Below are 12876 nucleotides of genomic sequence, written 5' to 3'. Positions count from 1 at the left end.
TCCAGGATAGCCTTTTGACTCTGTTTGAAATCTCTTAGCCACAGAAACTTAATTTTGTCTCATTTCTCTCTCCCCCTTTTGGTCAAGAATGCTTTCTCAATCCCATGATGCCAGGTCCTGGCTCATCCTGAGAGTTCTCTCCCATGTTTCCAGAAATATTTACACCCATAGGAGTCATGTCTCATGTAAGAGGGAAGGTAGTGAATTCACCTGCCAAGATGACTTTGAGAAAGGGGGCCACATCTGAGCAACAAAGAGGTTCTCTTTGGGTGACTCTTAGGTATCATTATTAATAGGCTCAGCTTCTCCTATGCAGGAATAAGCTTCTTAGAAGCAAGCTTCAAGATAAAGGGCTCAGCCTATTGAATACGTTGTCTCCAATGTTTGTAAGAATATCAGGAATCCCCCAGATGGGGAAGTGGAATATTTCCTCCTTTCTCCCCAGGCCCCAGGGGGGGACTTTGCAGATACATTTTTATTCTCTGCCCAGATTACTCTGGGATATACTGGGACATCACACTAGCCTGTACAAACTAACAAGATCTCATGCCTTACTGAAGATTCCACATAATTATAGTGTTCAAATAAACTGACCATTTAAGTTAAAGAACGTGCTACCCAAAACCATAAATTTTGCACCAGATAAATATCTCTCCCCTTGGTATTGCACAGAAGTTGAAGTTTGAAAATATGGGCCATATCATCCTTTACCTATTATTCTGATTTACCTCAGTCCTATCCAGAGAATCTTCATTCATGTTTCTAGTTGAAGTCTGATAGGTTTTCCAGCTATTTTAACAATTGCTGAATGGAGTAATGTTGACTTTCACAGCTTCAGTGTTCTAATTTTGAGTCTCAGGTGTTATATGAATACCGAAAGTTTCATGGAATAATAGCTCAGTATCTCTTAATTTAGCAATAACAATTACATCTCCTGAGTATATATGACTACTGTTTAAGAGTTGACACTCTAAGACCCTTTACAGTAGCCCCAACCTGATAATCCATGCTCTTGACATCAATTCTATGAGTTTGTATAGTACAGTTAGTTCATATGAGTGAGGCCTGTTAATATTTGTCTTTTTGTTTCTGATAGTTCATTCAACACACTGTCCTTAAGTTTCATTCACCTAGTTGCATGCCTCATACCTTCATTCCTTCTTGCAGCTATTCAGTAGTCCATTGCATATAAACACCACAGTTTCCCCTTACATTCCTCAGTCATTGTACCCACAGGTGACCCCCATCCATTGCAAATCACAAACACTGCCACCGTAAACACCAGTGTGCAAATATATAATTGTGTCTCCACTTTCCATTCCTCCAGGTATATACCTAGCAACAGGGTTTCAAGATCATGTGGCAGTCTCACCCTTAGCCTCCTGTGGAACCATCACACTGTCTTCCAAGGGGCTGCACCTCTCATTTTCCACCTGACAATGAATAGGTACATCTTTTTCTCTGCATTTTCTCTAATACTTGTTTCTCTCTGTTCATTTTAAAACAGTTTTACTCACAGCTTCCCACTAGGGTAAAGTGATGCAGTGCCTTTTAATTTCAGCAGACACTCCCTGCCAGGTGTGTGGTTTAGACAGAAGTGAGGTACTGGGACAACTTTGATGCCTCTGTTTTCTAGCCCCTGGGGCCTGAATTCTCTAAATGCGATCTGTCACCTGAGCTGGCCCCCAAACTCCTTGTCTGGGGAAGATACACCTTTTAGCCAATAGTCCACTTCACTAGTTACTTTGTCTCTCAGACTTGCCTTAATTGCATCCTTGCCTGGGGCAGTGCTGAAGCCTGAGGGTGCTTGCATTTCTATCTAATGAGCTGTTAAGAAGTAAAAACAACAACAACAAAAAGCCTTTACCCCTACTCTTTGGGTTTGTTAACGAAGAGCTTAAGTTGGTATGTGGCTCTATGTGTTCCCAGGTTCTTTGTGACCCTTTTTCTTGGTGTCCAGTCCTTTTCTAGTACTTTGTGCTGTCCAACTCAAAAAGCCTTTGGTTTTTAATTTTTTCCATTAGCCCCACCTCCTTTCTGCAGGGGTGAAAACTCCTGGTTCTTTTAGGGATTACTTCAGGTTTATCTTGCTTGGGGTTTGTTTTCACTAGTCAGAATTTGTTAATTAATTCCACAATTAGAGCTTGTTTTAACTAACTCTCTGATACTAGTAAAGTCTGTTTCCTTTCCCCTTGGGGAACCAGCCTGCAGAGCCCACAGGGGAGGGGCACCAGCCTCCATGACTCGAGGGACTTAAAGTTTCTGGGTAGGCTCTCAGCCATTGGCCATGCTCCAGACTCGTGTACACTCTGCGTTTGATCATTTTTGTCCCCCCAGCAGTTGTTCCCTCAGTTCCTGGCTATTTATAAGCTACTCTGGAGGACAAATTAAATTCCTCTATGCCACCGTCTTTTGCTACCTAGAACATTTTGTTCTTGGAAAAAAAACTCATCTTGCTGCTTGTTTACATGAATAACATTTCATTTGAATACAAAACTGTCATTAATTTAAGTTATTGTCTATGACTTCTTTTTCATTCTTTTTCCCATGTGAGTATCCCATTATTGCCATACCATTTATTGAATTTTTTTTTTGGTTTGGTTGGGTTTTTTGTTTGTTTGTTTTTTTTGCTTATTTCTTTGCTTTTTGGGGAAGGACATGAGTGGGAAATTGAACCCGGTCTCCCACATGGCAGACAAGAAATCTACCAATGAACTACCCTCACATCCCCTGTCTATGGCTTCTTTAACAGTACAGTGACAAAATTAAGTAGTTGCAATAAATGCTATATGGTCCACAAAGCCTGAAACATGTCATCTGACCCTTTCCCAAACTGTTTGATGACCCTTGCTCCAGGAGGAAATCTAGGAATATAGATTCATGATGATGGGCAAACAAAAGTTTCTTAACACAGAAAATGTACCAATCAGAAAAGAAAAGAGGGAACGCCAGGCTCCCCCCGCCCGGAAAGGCGACTCTCGCTGGCTCTCGGTCTGCAGTTCCGAGCCCAGGGCGTCGGCGGCCGCGGCGGGCGACAGGCGCGTGTGAGATGCCGCGGTGGGCAGCCGGGACGCGAGTAGCGGCCACCCCCGCAGCAGGCAGCGCGGGCGCGGCCTCCTCAGTCTGGGACGCGCCGTGGATGAGGGCGAGCACGCGGGCGCTGGGCAGCCGCCGGCCACGCCGCCTCCATAAACACTCGTTTAGGACTCGTTCGCTCCGCTGAGCCCGCCCGCCCGGCCGCGTCCCCAGCGCCCCCGCTATGGAGGCCCCGCTCGACCCTGGGCCCCAGGCCTCCGCCTCCGCCTCGGCGTCGCTGTGTGCCCCGGAGGTGGCGCGGCTCCGCGAGGAGCGGGAGAAGGTGGTCACTGACTGCCGAGAGAAAATCCAGCGTTGGAAGAAGGTAATGACTATAATGCCCTTCAAGAAAGACTCAGTACATTGCCTGATAAGTTGTCTTATAACATCATGGTACCATTTGGCCCCTTTGCCTTCATGCCAGGAAAACTTGTCCATACTAATGAAGTCACTGTTTTACTTGGGGACAACTGGTTTGCAAAGTGCTCAGCAAAGCAGGCTGTAGACTTAGTTGAACGCAGAAAAGAACATGTAAGAAAAACAATAGATGATTTTTAAAAAGTGTTGAAAAATTTTGAGTCCAGAGTTGAATTCACAGAAGATTTGCAGAAAATGAGTGATGCTGCAGGTGATATTGTTGACATAAGAGAAGAAATTAAAAGTGACTTTCAATTTAAAGTAAAACACTGAATTGCCCATAAACCTCACTCCAAACCCAAAACTTCAGATATTTTTGAAGCAGATTTTAATTCAAGTGGTGTAAAATCTAATGATTTGCTTGCTGATGAGAAACTGTGGGCTCGACTTGAAGAACTAGAGCGACAAGAAAAATTGCTGGGTGAACTTGATAGTCAGCCTGATTCTGGGACTGCAAATGGAGAAGATGCAACTTCTTCTGAAGAGGACAAAGGAGATCTAAATCCACGTGGGAATGGGACTCAGCGAGTAACAGACTGTCATACTCCAGGCAGTTGTCATGAGGATTTTGCAAATTCAGAATTATTCAGTGGTCAAGTGAATAATCAGTTGAATTGTTCAATGAATGGTTCAAATCCCTGTCCTAGTAATAATGAAGATGATGATGATGATGATGATGATGATGATGATGATGACGAAGATGACGATGGTGATAATGAAAATGATGACCATGATGCTTTAGGGGTTGGAGATCATGCTGTACCAACAATATATTTTTCTCATACTGTTGAACCTAAGAGGGTCCAAATAAATACTGGAAAAAATACCACTTTGAAATTCAGTGAAAAGAAAGAAGAAGCCAAACGTAAACGAAAGAACAGCCCTGGCAGTGGTCAATCTGCCCAGGAGCTGCCTACCATTAGGACTCCTGCTGACATTTACAGAGTCTTTGTTGCTGTTGTGAATGGGGAGTGTTCTAGTTTGCTAGCTGCCGGAATGCAACACACCAGAGACGGATTGGCTTTTAATAAAAGGGGATTTATTTTGTTGGTTCTTCAGAGGAAAGGCAGCTAATTTTCCACTGAGGCTCTTTTCTTACCTGGAAGGCACAGGATGGTCTCTGCTGGTCTTCTCTCCAGGCCCCTGGGTTCCAACAACTTTCCCCAGGGTGATTTCTTTCTCCACCTCCAAGGGCCCGGGCTGAGCTGCAAGTGCTGAGATGAGGAATGCCAAGCTGCTAGACTATGCTACAGTTGCGTTCTCTCATTTAAGCACAAGCCAATTAAGTTAAACGTCACTCATTGCAGCAGACACGCCTCCTAGCCGACTGCGGATGTAATTAGCAACAGATGAGATTCACCTACCATTGGCTCATGTCCACAGCAACAGAACTAGGTGCTTTCACCTGGCCAAGTTGACAACTGAATCTAACTACCACAGGGAGTATGTCCCTCATAAATCAATCCTGAAGTCTCGAAGCAGAGAGAACAGTATTTGTAGTGACACCAGTGAAAGCAGTGCTGCTGAAGTTGATGATAGACCGGGAGTTCTGAGGAGTATTAGCTGTGAAGAAGCAACTTGCAGTGATACCAGTGAGGGCATTTTGGAAGAACAACAACAAGAAAATCATCAAAACAAACTTTTGCCCTTATCAGGAACACCTGAGGCTTTTTCTGGACCTGTAATAGAAAAAGAATTTTTATTACCCTCCTTAACACCTCATCCAGCCATTGCTCATCCTGTGCTACACACTATTCCAGAACGAAAAGAATTTTTATCAGATGTATCAGAAGAAACTACCAAGAGGGTTTCAAAGTTCAAAGCTGCCAGATTGCAACAGAAAAACTAGGTTCTGCTTGGGAAATGGGAGTTTACATCCTGAAACTAGTTTCGCATTTGTTTAGAGTATACAGCAAAATATGTTACATGTAGTTTGAAATAAGAGATCCTGGGTTAATTTGACAGCAAATTCTGTTACCCTTAGAGTGGTATTAAAATGAAATGTTTGGACACTTAATTTCCAGCTTATTTTGTTAATTCCCTGAATACTACTGACAACCTTGTCTAAGTTTGCCTTATGATGCAGTGGCAGCATTTTGAATTATTTTTCAAAGAATATAGTTCTTATGCATTGTTTTTGTGTTTCAATACAGGCAGTTTTGTACCAGCTGTGATATTGTGTATACCATATGGATCATTTTAAAGAAACTTTTAAAATTTCAAATAGATTCAACAATTATATTTCATTACTTGCTTTAGTATTTTAAAGGCACTTTAACAAGAAAATCCAACTTACCTTGTAGGTTTTGCAGTTAGGTGGCTATTTAAAAACCTCTCCCCTTTCAATGTCATGGTATATCTTAAAGGCAGAAAACTTACATGTACCCTAGGGGAAAGTTCCTTTGATTGTGGAAGAATGGTATTTTGTAAAACTTCTTTTCAAGTAAAAAATTTTATGAAACTTGGTCTCTTAAAAAAAAAAAAGAAAAGAATTGACAAATTGGAATTTATCAAGACTAAAACTTGTCTTCATCCAAAGATACTCATGAACTAATAGAAAATTCTAGTTATAAAGTGAGTGCAAATATTTGCATTTCATATCTAAAAAAGGGCTCATATCCAAAATAAAAAAGGGGAAAATTTTGCAAAGTAATAATAAAAAGACAAATGACTGTTACTCAGGTCCAGCAAAGCATAGGCTGGTTCTGCCACGAGACTAAAAAAATACGCCAGGCACAGGAGCAGACATAGGTTTTTTGTGACTTACACACAGGAGAGGCTCTCCTGTGGCAGCTGGTCTGGAGGGGTAGAGCTCTACAAGGACTGGGGGGCGTCCAAGGAGTAATATATGATTTTAGAACAAAGACCTTCCAGGTAGTATGAGAACGTCTGCCTCTAATATTATCATTAATAAAGAGGCCTAAACATCAGTAAATCTGATGTTTTACTAAAGTTAGTGCTAAAGACTCAGATACAATCAATGTCACTTTTACATCCGTGATTATTTTCTTTCCACTCCAGGGATGTTGTCTACCTTTGTCCTTGGCTAAAGTAGGTTCATTAGGGGCCATTTTGGAGAGACCCGGGCCCTGCGCCACCATAACTGCTTAACAAAATGGACTAAAGATTTGGCCTGCACTTCATAAAATATGCCAAGCACCTTTGCTTTGAGCTCCCTGTTGCTGTTATGTAAAATTCAGTACCTGAATAAGCCAGTGGGATATATACTGTGTTAGTTAGATTCAGTTGTCAACTTGGCCAGGTGAGCATACCTAGTCTTGTTGCTGCAGACATAAGCCAATGGTACGTGAACCTCATCTGTTGCTAATTACATCTGCAGTCGGCTAGGAGGTGTGTCTGCTGCAATGAGTGACATTTGACTTAATTGGCTGGTGCTTAAATGAGAGAACGCAATGTAGCACAGCCTAAGCAGCTCAGCATTCCTCATCTTAGCACTTGCAGCTCAGCCCAAGCCTTTGGAGATGCAGAAAGAAATCACCCCGGGGAAAGTTGTTGGAACCCAGGGGCCTGGAGAGAAGACCAGCAGAGACCATCCTGTGCCTTCCACGTAAGAAAGAACCTCAGTGGAAAGTTAGCTGCCTTTCCTCTGAAGAACCAACAAAATAAATCCCCTTTTATTAAAAGCCAATCCGTCTCTGGTGTGTTGCATTCCGGCAGCTAGCAAACCAGAACATATACCTTATAAAAAATTCACAGGATTGCTGAAATACATAAAATGTGGCTTATTCATCAGCTTGGAAGAAAATGGGCATTCTTATTTTAAACAGAACAGTACAAAGTACATGCTTTAAGTCATTTGTTTAATGATTTATTGGTGTTACTGAAAATCCAAGATGGGTATAAACAAAGAACATTGCTGAGAAAAAAAAAAAGAAGGGAAGCTAGACTGAGAGAGATGAAAAAGGTTCTAAAATTTAGAGAAAAATCTTAAAAGCTGAAGAATGAATGAGACTTTTAGAAAGCATTTCTCTCCCTACAAATCCCATCGTACTTTTTTTTCCACGCAGGCAGAGTAATGGTGAAGAAAAGAGAATGAGGAAATAGTCTTTATTTCATAAATGAAATGCCCAATAGAGGAATATTACACACTTTGGAAGAGAAGGCCTTGACCAATTGCATTTCTCAGACTCACTTGAAAATCATACAATCAGGGGATGAAGTTATTCACTGACTCTTCTTCTCATAATTCTTTTGGAAATATATCATACATATATATGTGTGTGTCTTTCATCTTCTGATTTTCCTGTAGTTCTTTTTGTAACATTATGTTCCAGTTTTACTGTGTTGTAAGACATTTTTTTGACATACCCTCATTTTCCAATATGTACTTTATTCAGATTGTCTCTATTCTTTAAAAAATTCATACCTTTGCACTGAGGTGCACTTCTAATCCTTTCTTTGTGTTCGTATTTAAGTGACATTGATTTTCCTGTAGATTTAGGATCTTTGTGTGTATAAGGAAGGTATGGACAACTATTTTAGCTTCCAGGTTTTAGGGCTCCTTTTGTGCTGTTGGGATTTAGAATTAAAAATGACCTCTACATATAGCCACCTCTCTGGTACTTTCTGTTCTCCCCACTACTTTCAGGAACTACTCTGTCCTTTACTCCCAGAGTCCCTGTCCTGAATATTCAGTTTCCTATTCCATCAGACTCCCATCAGTGCAGGGCACTATCCTTTCACTTGGCGGTTTGGAAGGACACGGAGGGTGGGGCAGCTGCCTTTGCAGTTGCCACCAACCCTTATACTCATCCCTTATACTCACACGCTAATTGCCAAGTGCAGAGGCCCAGCCTAATTTCCACCGTGGTCTTCAGATCTGCCAGCTGAGCTCCTCTCCCACTAGGGATCCCTAGTTGGGGTAAAAAGCTCATCTGCTCTTCCGCTGGGTCTCTGGGGACTGACTGATTTGGCTGCATGAGCCAAATCAAACAATCCAGAGTTCACAGGGATACTTTGTATCCTACTTCCATGATGTTTTTTGCTTTTTAAAAAGTTTGCTACCCTAGTTGCTCTATCTGTTTCTATGAGGTAACTGCTTCCAGTTTAAATTAATTTCTAAGCATGATGCAGACTGTAAATTTGGTAGATCCTTTTTCAAATGTTAAGGAAACTTCCTTCCATTTCAAGTTTGCTAATGGTTTTTATCATGCTTTTAGAATTCTGCTGAATTATTCTTCAGGCTCTTGGAGAGGATCCTATGTTTTTTTCCCTATTTTTCCCTATGAATGTGGTGAATTTGTAAATAGATAACTGTGGTGAATTTTATAAATGATTATACTTCGCAGATTTATTTAGATAACATTTAGTTAGGTTGCTCACATCTAAGTTAATGAATAATACTGTCCTAATATTTTTCTTTCTTTACTATGTTGTGAGGTTTTGGTATTTGTTTTTTTGTTTTTTAATGTCCTTGAATATTTTCAACCAGAAAGGCAAGGCATCTTCTTAGGTGAAATTTTATCATTTTTTTCACTACTCCAAAGAAATTCCACAAATAATTTAACAGTAAAAGGTCCCAAATCCAAAATGTCAAATGAAAACTTGGCCCCTGCCTCCTTGCATCCAGGCAACACAAGCCTCTGCTCTCTTTGCAGAAACCCTAGTAGAGCCATCCAAGAATGTCAGCACCTTTCCGAAAGGTCATCTTTTTCGAGTGTGAAGGGCCTGAATTTCCAGCTGCTTTACAGGGCTGCCGTGGCTCCAACCTGGTCAAGACCAGGTGGCGAATGAACCCAAAGAGTATAAGGCGAGAAATGGTTTCCTCAGGATGACTTGGTCCTCTGACCTGCACTAACCTGAAAACGAGTCTGGCTTCAGACTGCACCTCGCTGCAGAGCCTCCTTCCTTCCATGCTTGAGTCCCCTGCAGGCAGCACGCAGGGAGGAACTCGGGAGGGCCCTGGCAGCAGGAGTGCTTTGCTGTGCCACCCTATTTGTGCCGCACGATCTGGGATAAGGTTCTGCGTTTAGCCAAGCACAATTCAAAGTGATCTTCCATGCTGTGAAGAGGTTCTGGAACTGTGCGGCTTGAGAGTGAGGAAGCATTCCAGGAGAAGTTACTTTCTGCGTCGCAGGCAGCGGGGAAGCAGCATCCAAGGGCACGCAGTAAGCCCTGGGATGAACGGCCCTCACAGCAGAGGTGCTCTGATTTTCCGTGTGCTAGGGACCTGGCCATCACAGTAGCCGTGCACCAGCACAGCCTTCCCACCACAAAGGACCCTAGTTCATGCGTGACGAGGTGCCTCCCGAGAATGGAGGGCACCTGCTACTGTCACGCTTCACCTCTTTCCAGGAAATGGGGTGCTCATCCTCCGGTTCCGAGCTCACTGCGCTCTCCTCTGGCTTGAAGGTGCTGATGAGGAAATCGGGCGAACACCTGCCTCTGCCCGCTGAAGAGGCCACCCCAGGGTCGCAGTCCATCCGGGCAGGGCAGGGGGCTGGGCAGACCTGGGACCCGGCCATGTGGTCCCTGCGCGCCCGCCAGCTCCTTCCCAAGCAGTGGGTGCTCGCCCTTTCCTGGTTGCTACTATCAGGATCGTATTCGATTTATAAAAAACTAGTTGGTCATATTCACCAGCTATGGGAACAAACTCTTCCTTGCATGACTGGTAGAATTTGCCTATAAAGAGATCTGAGTTTGGGATTTTCTTGTGGGAAGATATTCATTTTCTGATGCATGTTAATGATTATAGGACTATGCATGTTTTCCCATTTCTTTTTGAATCCTTTGCTTTTCTTTATATATTCTAGGGATGTTTCCATTTTATCCAAGTTTTCAATTTTTTTGGCATAAAGTTATTCACATTATTTACAGATTTAATCTCTGCTAAATTCCTTTGGTGCCTGCTATTTCAATCTTAATTATATTAATACTTTAATACTGGATGTCACTTCCATCCCTTGTGTATGAAGGTCAATTTCCTGTATTTCAGAACCTCATTGGGAAGCCATACAGAATTTTCATTTTTGTATCTTGCTGGATGCTCAAATTAGTGATCTGAAGTCTTTGATGCTCTTTTCCTACATTAGTAGCCCAAGTTAGGACGAAAGGGGAAAAAATCATATGCAGGCTTTCAAAACCCCACAGCTCCTTGATATGGCAAATACTAAGAGAGAGTTGGGGGGGATCTTTACCTCCCCCCACTAACTCATTTTGCTTGCAAACGCTTTTCAATGTCCCTGGCTTTGTTAGCTCATCCTGTCTCAGTCATTCTTTAATCAAATCCAGGGTGAATATTTTTAAGGTAAGAATGATTTATTCTTTTTAAAATGAATCTATATGGTACATTTCTAATACTATTTAATGGGTTTGTTTGTCAAAAGCACTAGTGGATAAAATTATGATGACGTGGCAATTTGAGAGTATATCTAGATATTTTATATTAATTCCTATGGAGGTAATTCAGCATTGTTTTCATTTACCTGGAACCCAAACTCATTGTATAATGATTACCCTATGCAATCATATTTCTTGGGAAAGAACCACGTAAATAAACACTGCACTGTCAGAATTATAGGACTCATTAGTAAAAACAACTTCCCACTTATCAATTTACAAGAAATGTAAGTTGATTTACTTTCTCATTACCTATGAAATATTTTTCATATTCCTGACTCATCTTTGTTCTTTTCTTCACACAACAATGAAGTTATAAGTCCTGTGAAGTAATAGACTGCAAATTGTAATGCTTCATTGCATAAGCAAGTAACAGGAAATGAATTATGAAGAACAAAGGCCTTGCTTCACAAGCTTCAATAATCCTTAATTTTGAACAGGAAAATAGCCAATCAGTTGTGTAAGGCCCCATGAACAAAGTAGGGTAATATGCATTTGAATTGTCATTGACTAAATTTTTCTTCTGGTAGAAGGAAGAACCGTTCCAGAGAATGCATGGGAAGTTGGATTTTTAGTAAATCACACAGAATATGTACATATTAAAAAAAAAAAAACTCTAGTAAAAGTTCGTTTTCAAATTATGAGGAGTTGGTAAAAATAGGCAGGTTTCTGTGTGCTGGGGAAATAATAGTATAAAGATTCATCAGTGACACCAGTATAACTAAAACATTTTTTTAAGTATTATACTGGTCGTTTATCAAGAAGATTATGGGCCTACAGTTGGTGATAATTACATGCAGTTGGACCATGATGTCCATGTGATACGTTTGTAAAATTTACCTGCAGAACACCATGGGTTCAACTGCCTGGTAATTCTGAGGTGAGAAAACAGAAGTAAGAGAAAGATGGTTTGTATAATTTGTGTGTGTGCAAATTCGTTCTGTATTTTAAACGATTTTATTTAATGAACTTAGTTTTAATTATATGTGTTAAGATTCAGGCTTAAGAACATATTTCCTAGGGAAAAAAAATAATACTGAAAATCCCCCACATCCAGGCTTTCCTGGAGAAATGGGTGATTACAGGCTTGGTGCAGCACATGTATGAATAAGCCCAGGACTTCTGAATGTATTTAAAGCTAGGGAAGTAATTAAATATTGGGACCATGGAAATAAAAACTTTATCAGCTTACCTGAAAGGGCTTTCACTGACCAAAGATAAATTTGAATATTAAAAAGAACAGTGGCTGCAATGAATTGAAAGAACAAATACATAAGAGGTCATGAGTTCAAAATGGTATCCAGAAATAAAAGCAAAAAAAGAAATCCCACCAAAATACTTTTCACCTATCATTTTTGGGGAAAATGGCAAATAACTTAAATGTTTGATTGACCAATTATTATGCCTTTCTTGTAGAAAATTTGCTACAGGATAAGCAAAGAGCTGATAAAGGGATTTCTAAAAATCAAATTTCACCTAATAAATACAAAATGATAGACTTAGAAACTCATTATTTGCTATTCCTAATGCATAAAAGTCTTGGCCATGATTATCAATACATATCAAAGTCATTAGATAAAAACTTGTTTGGAAACTTGATAAGGGATGGATGAGGCTGATCCATGGATCAATCTGACCATCACTAAATATGGACACTTGTTCTTATGTTCCCGTGACATGATGCAGCATAAAATATAGAGTGCCACTAATTGCCATGCCCTGCATCGTTAAAGAAAAACAAACAAACTTGGAATCTTGATCACAATATATAAATACTAGCTGATGGGTAACATAAAAGGCATACAAATAAGGGAAATCACACCGCAAGAAAGCAATTGGCCAAATCCAGATGGTGGAAATTCTGAAGAACAATTCAAGGTCTTTGGCAAGTAAACTGAATGGGAAAAAAAAGCTGAGGAGGACAGAAAACTGTTATACTCTAAATTACACTTGGGAGATTTATCATCAAATTGGAATGTGCAGATCCTGGTCAGATCAAGATTCACTCAAACCTACCTTCAATAC

General features: G+C 40.8%; 1 protein-coding gene across 1 annotated transcript; it reads left to right on the top strand.

Moving 5' to 3' along the window:
• Positions 1-3259: 3259 nt before the first annotated feature.
• LOC143661734 (unconventional prefoldin RPB5 interactor 1-like) lies at positions 3260-5780 on the top strand. The gene is given in 3 exon segments (XM_077135119.1): positions 3260-3398; positions 3401-4463; positions 4933-5780. Coding segments are annotated over 3 exon segments (1611 nt in total). The 3' UTR covers positions 5342-5780.
• The last annotated feature ends 7096 nt before the right edge of the window (positions 5781-12876 follow it).

The sequence above is a fragment of the Tamandua tetradactyla genome, chromosome 17 (genome assembly GCF_023851605.1).
Source record: "Tamandua tetradactyla isolate mTamTet1 chromosome 17, mTamTet1.pri, whole genome shotgun sequence".
Classification (NCBI taxonomy): domain Eukaryota; kingdom Metazoa; phylum Chordata; class Mammalia; order Pilosa; family Myrmecophagidae; genus Tamandua; species Tamandua tetradactyla.
Note: the sequence above shows the minus strand (reverse complement) of the source record. Positions and strands in the feature narration are given on the sequence as shown.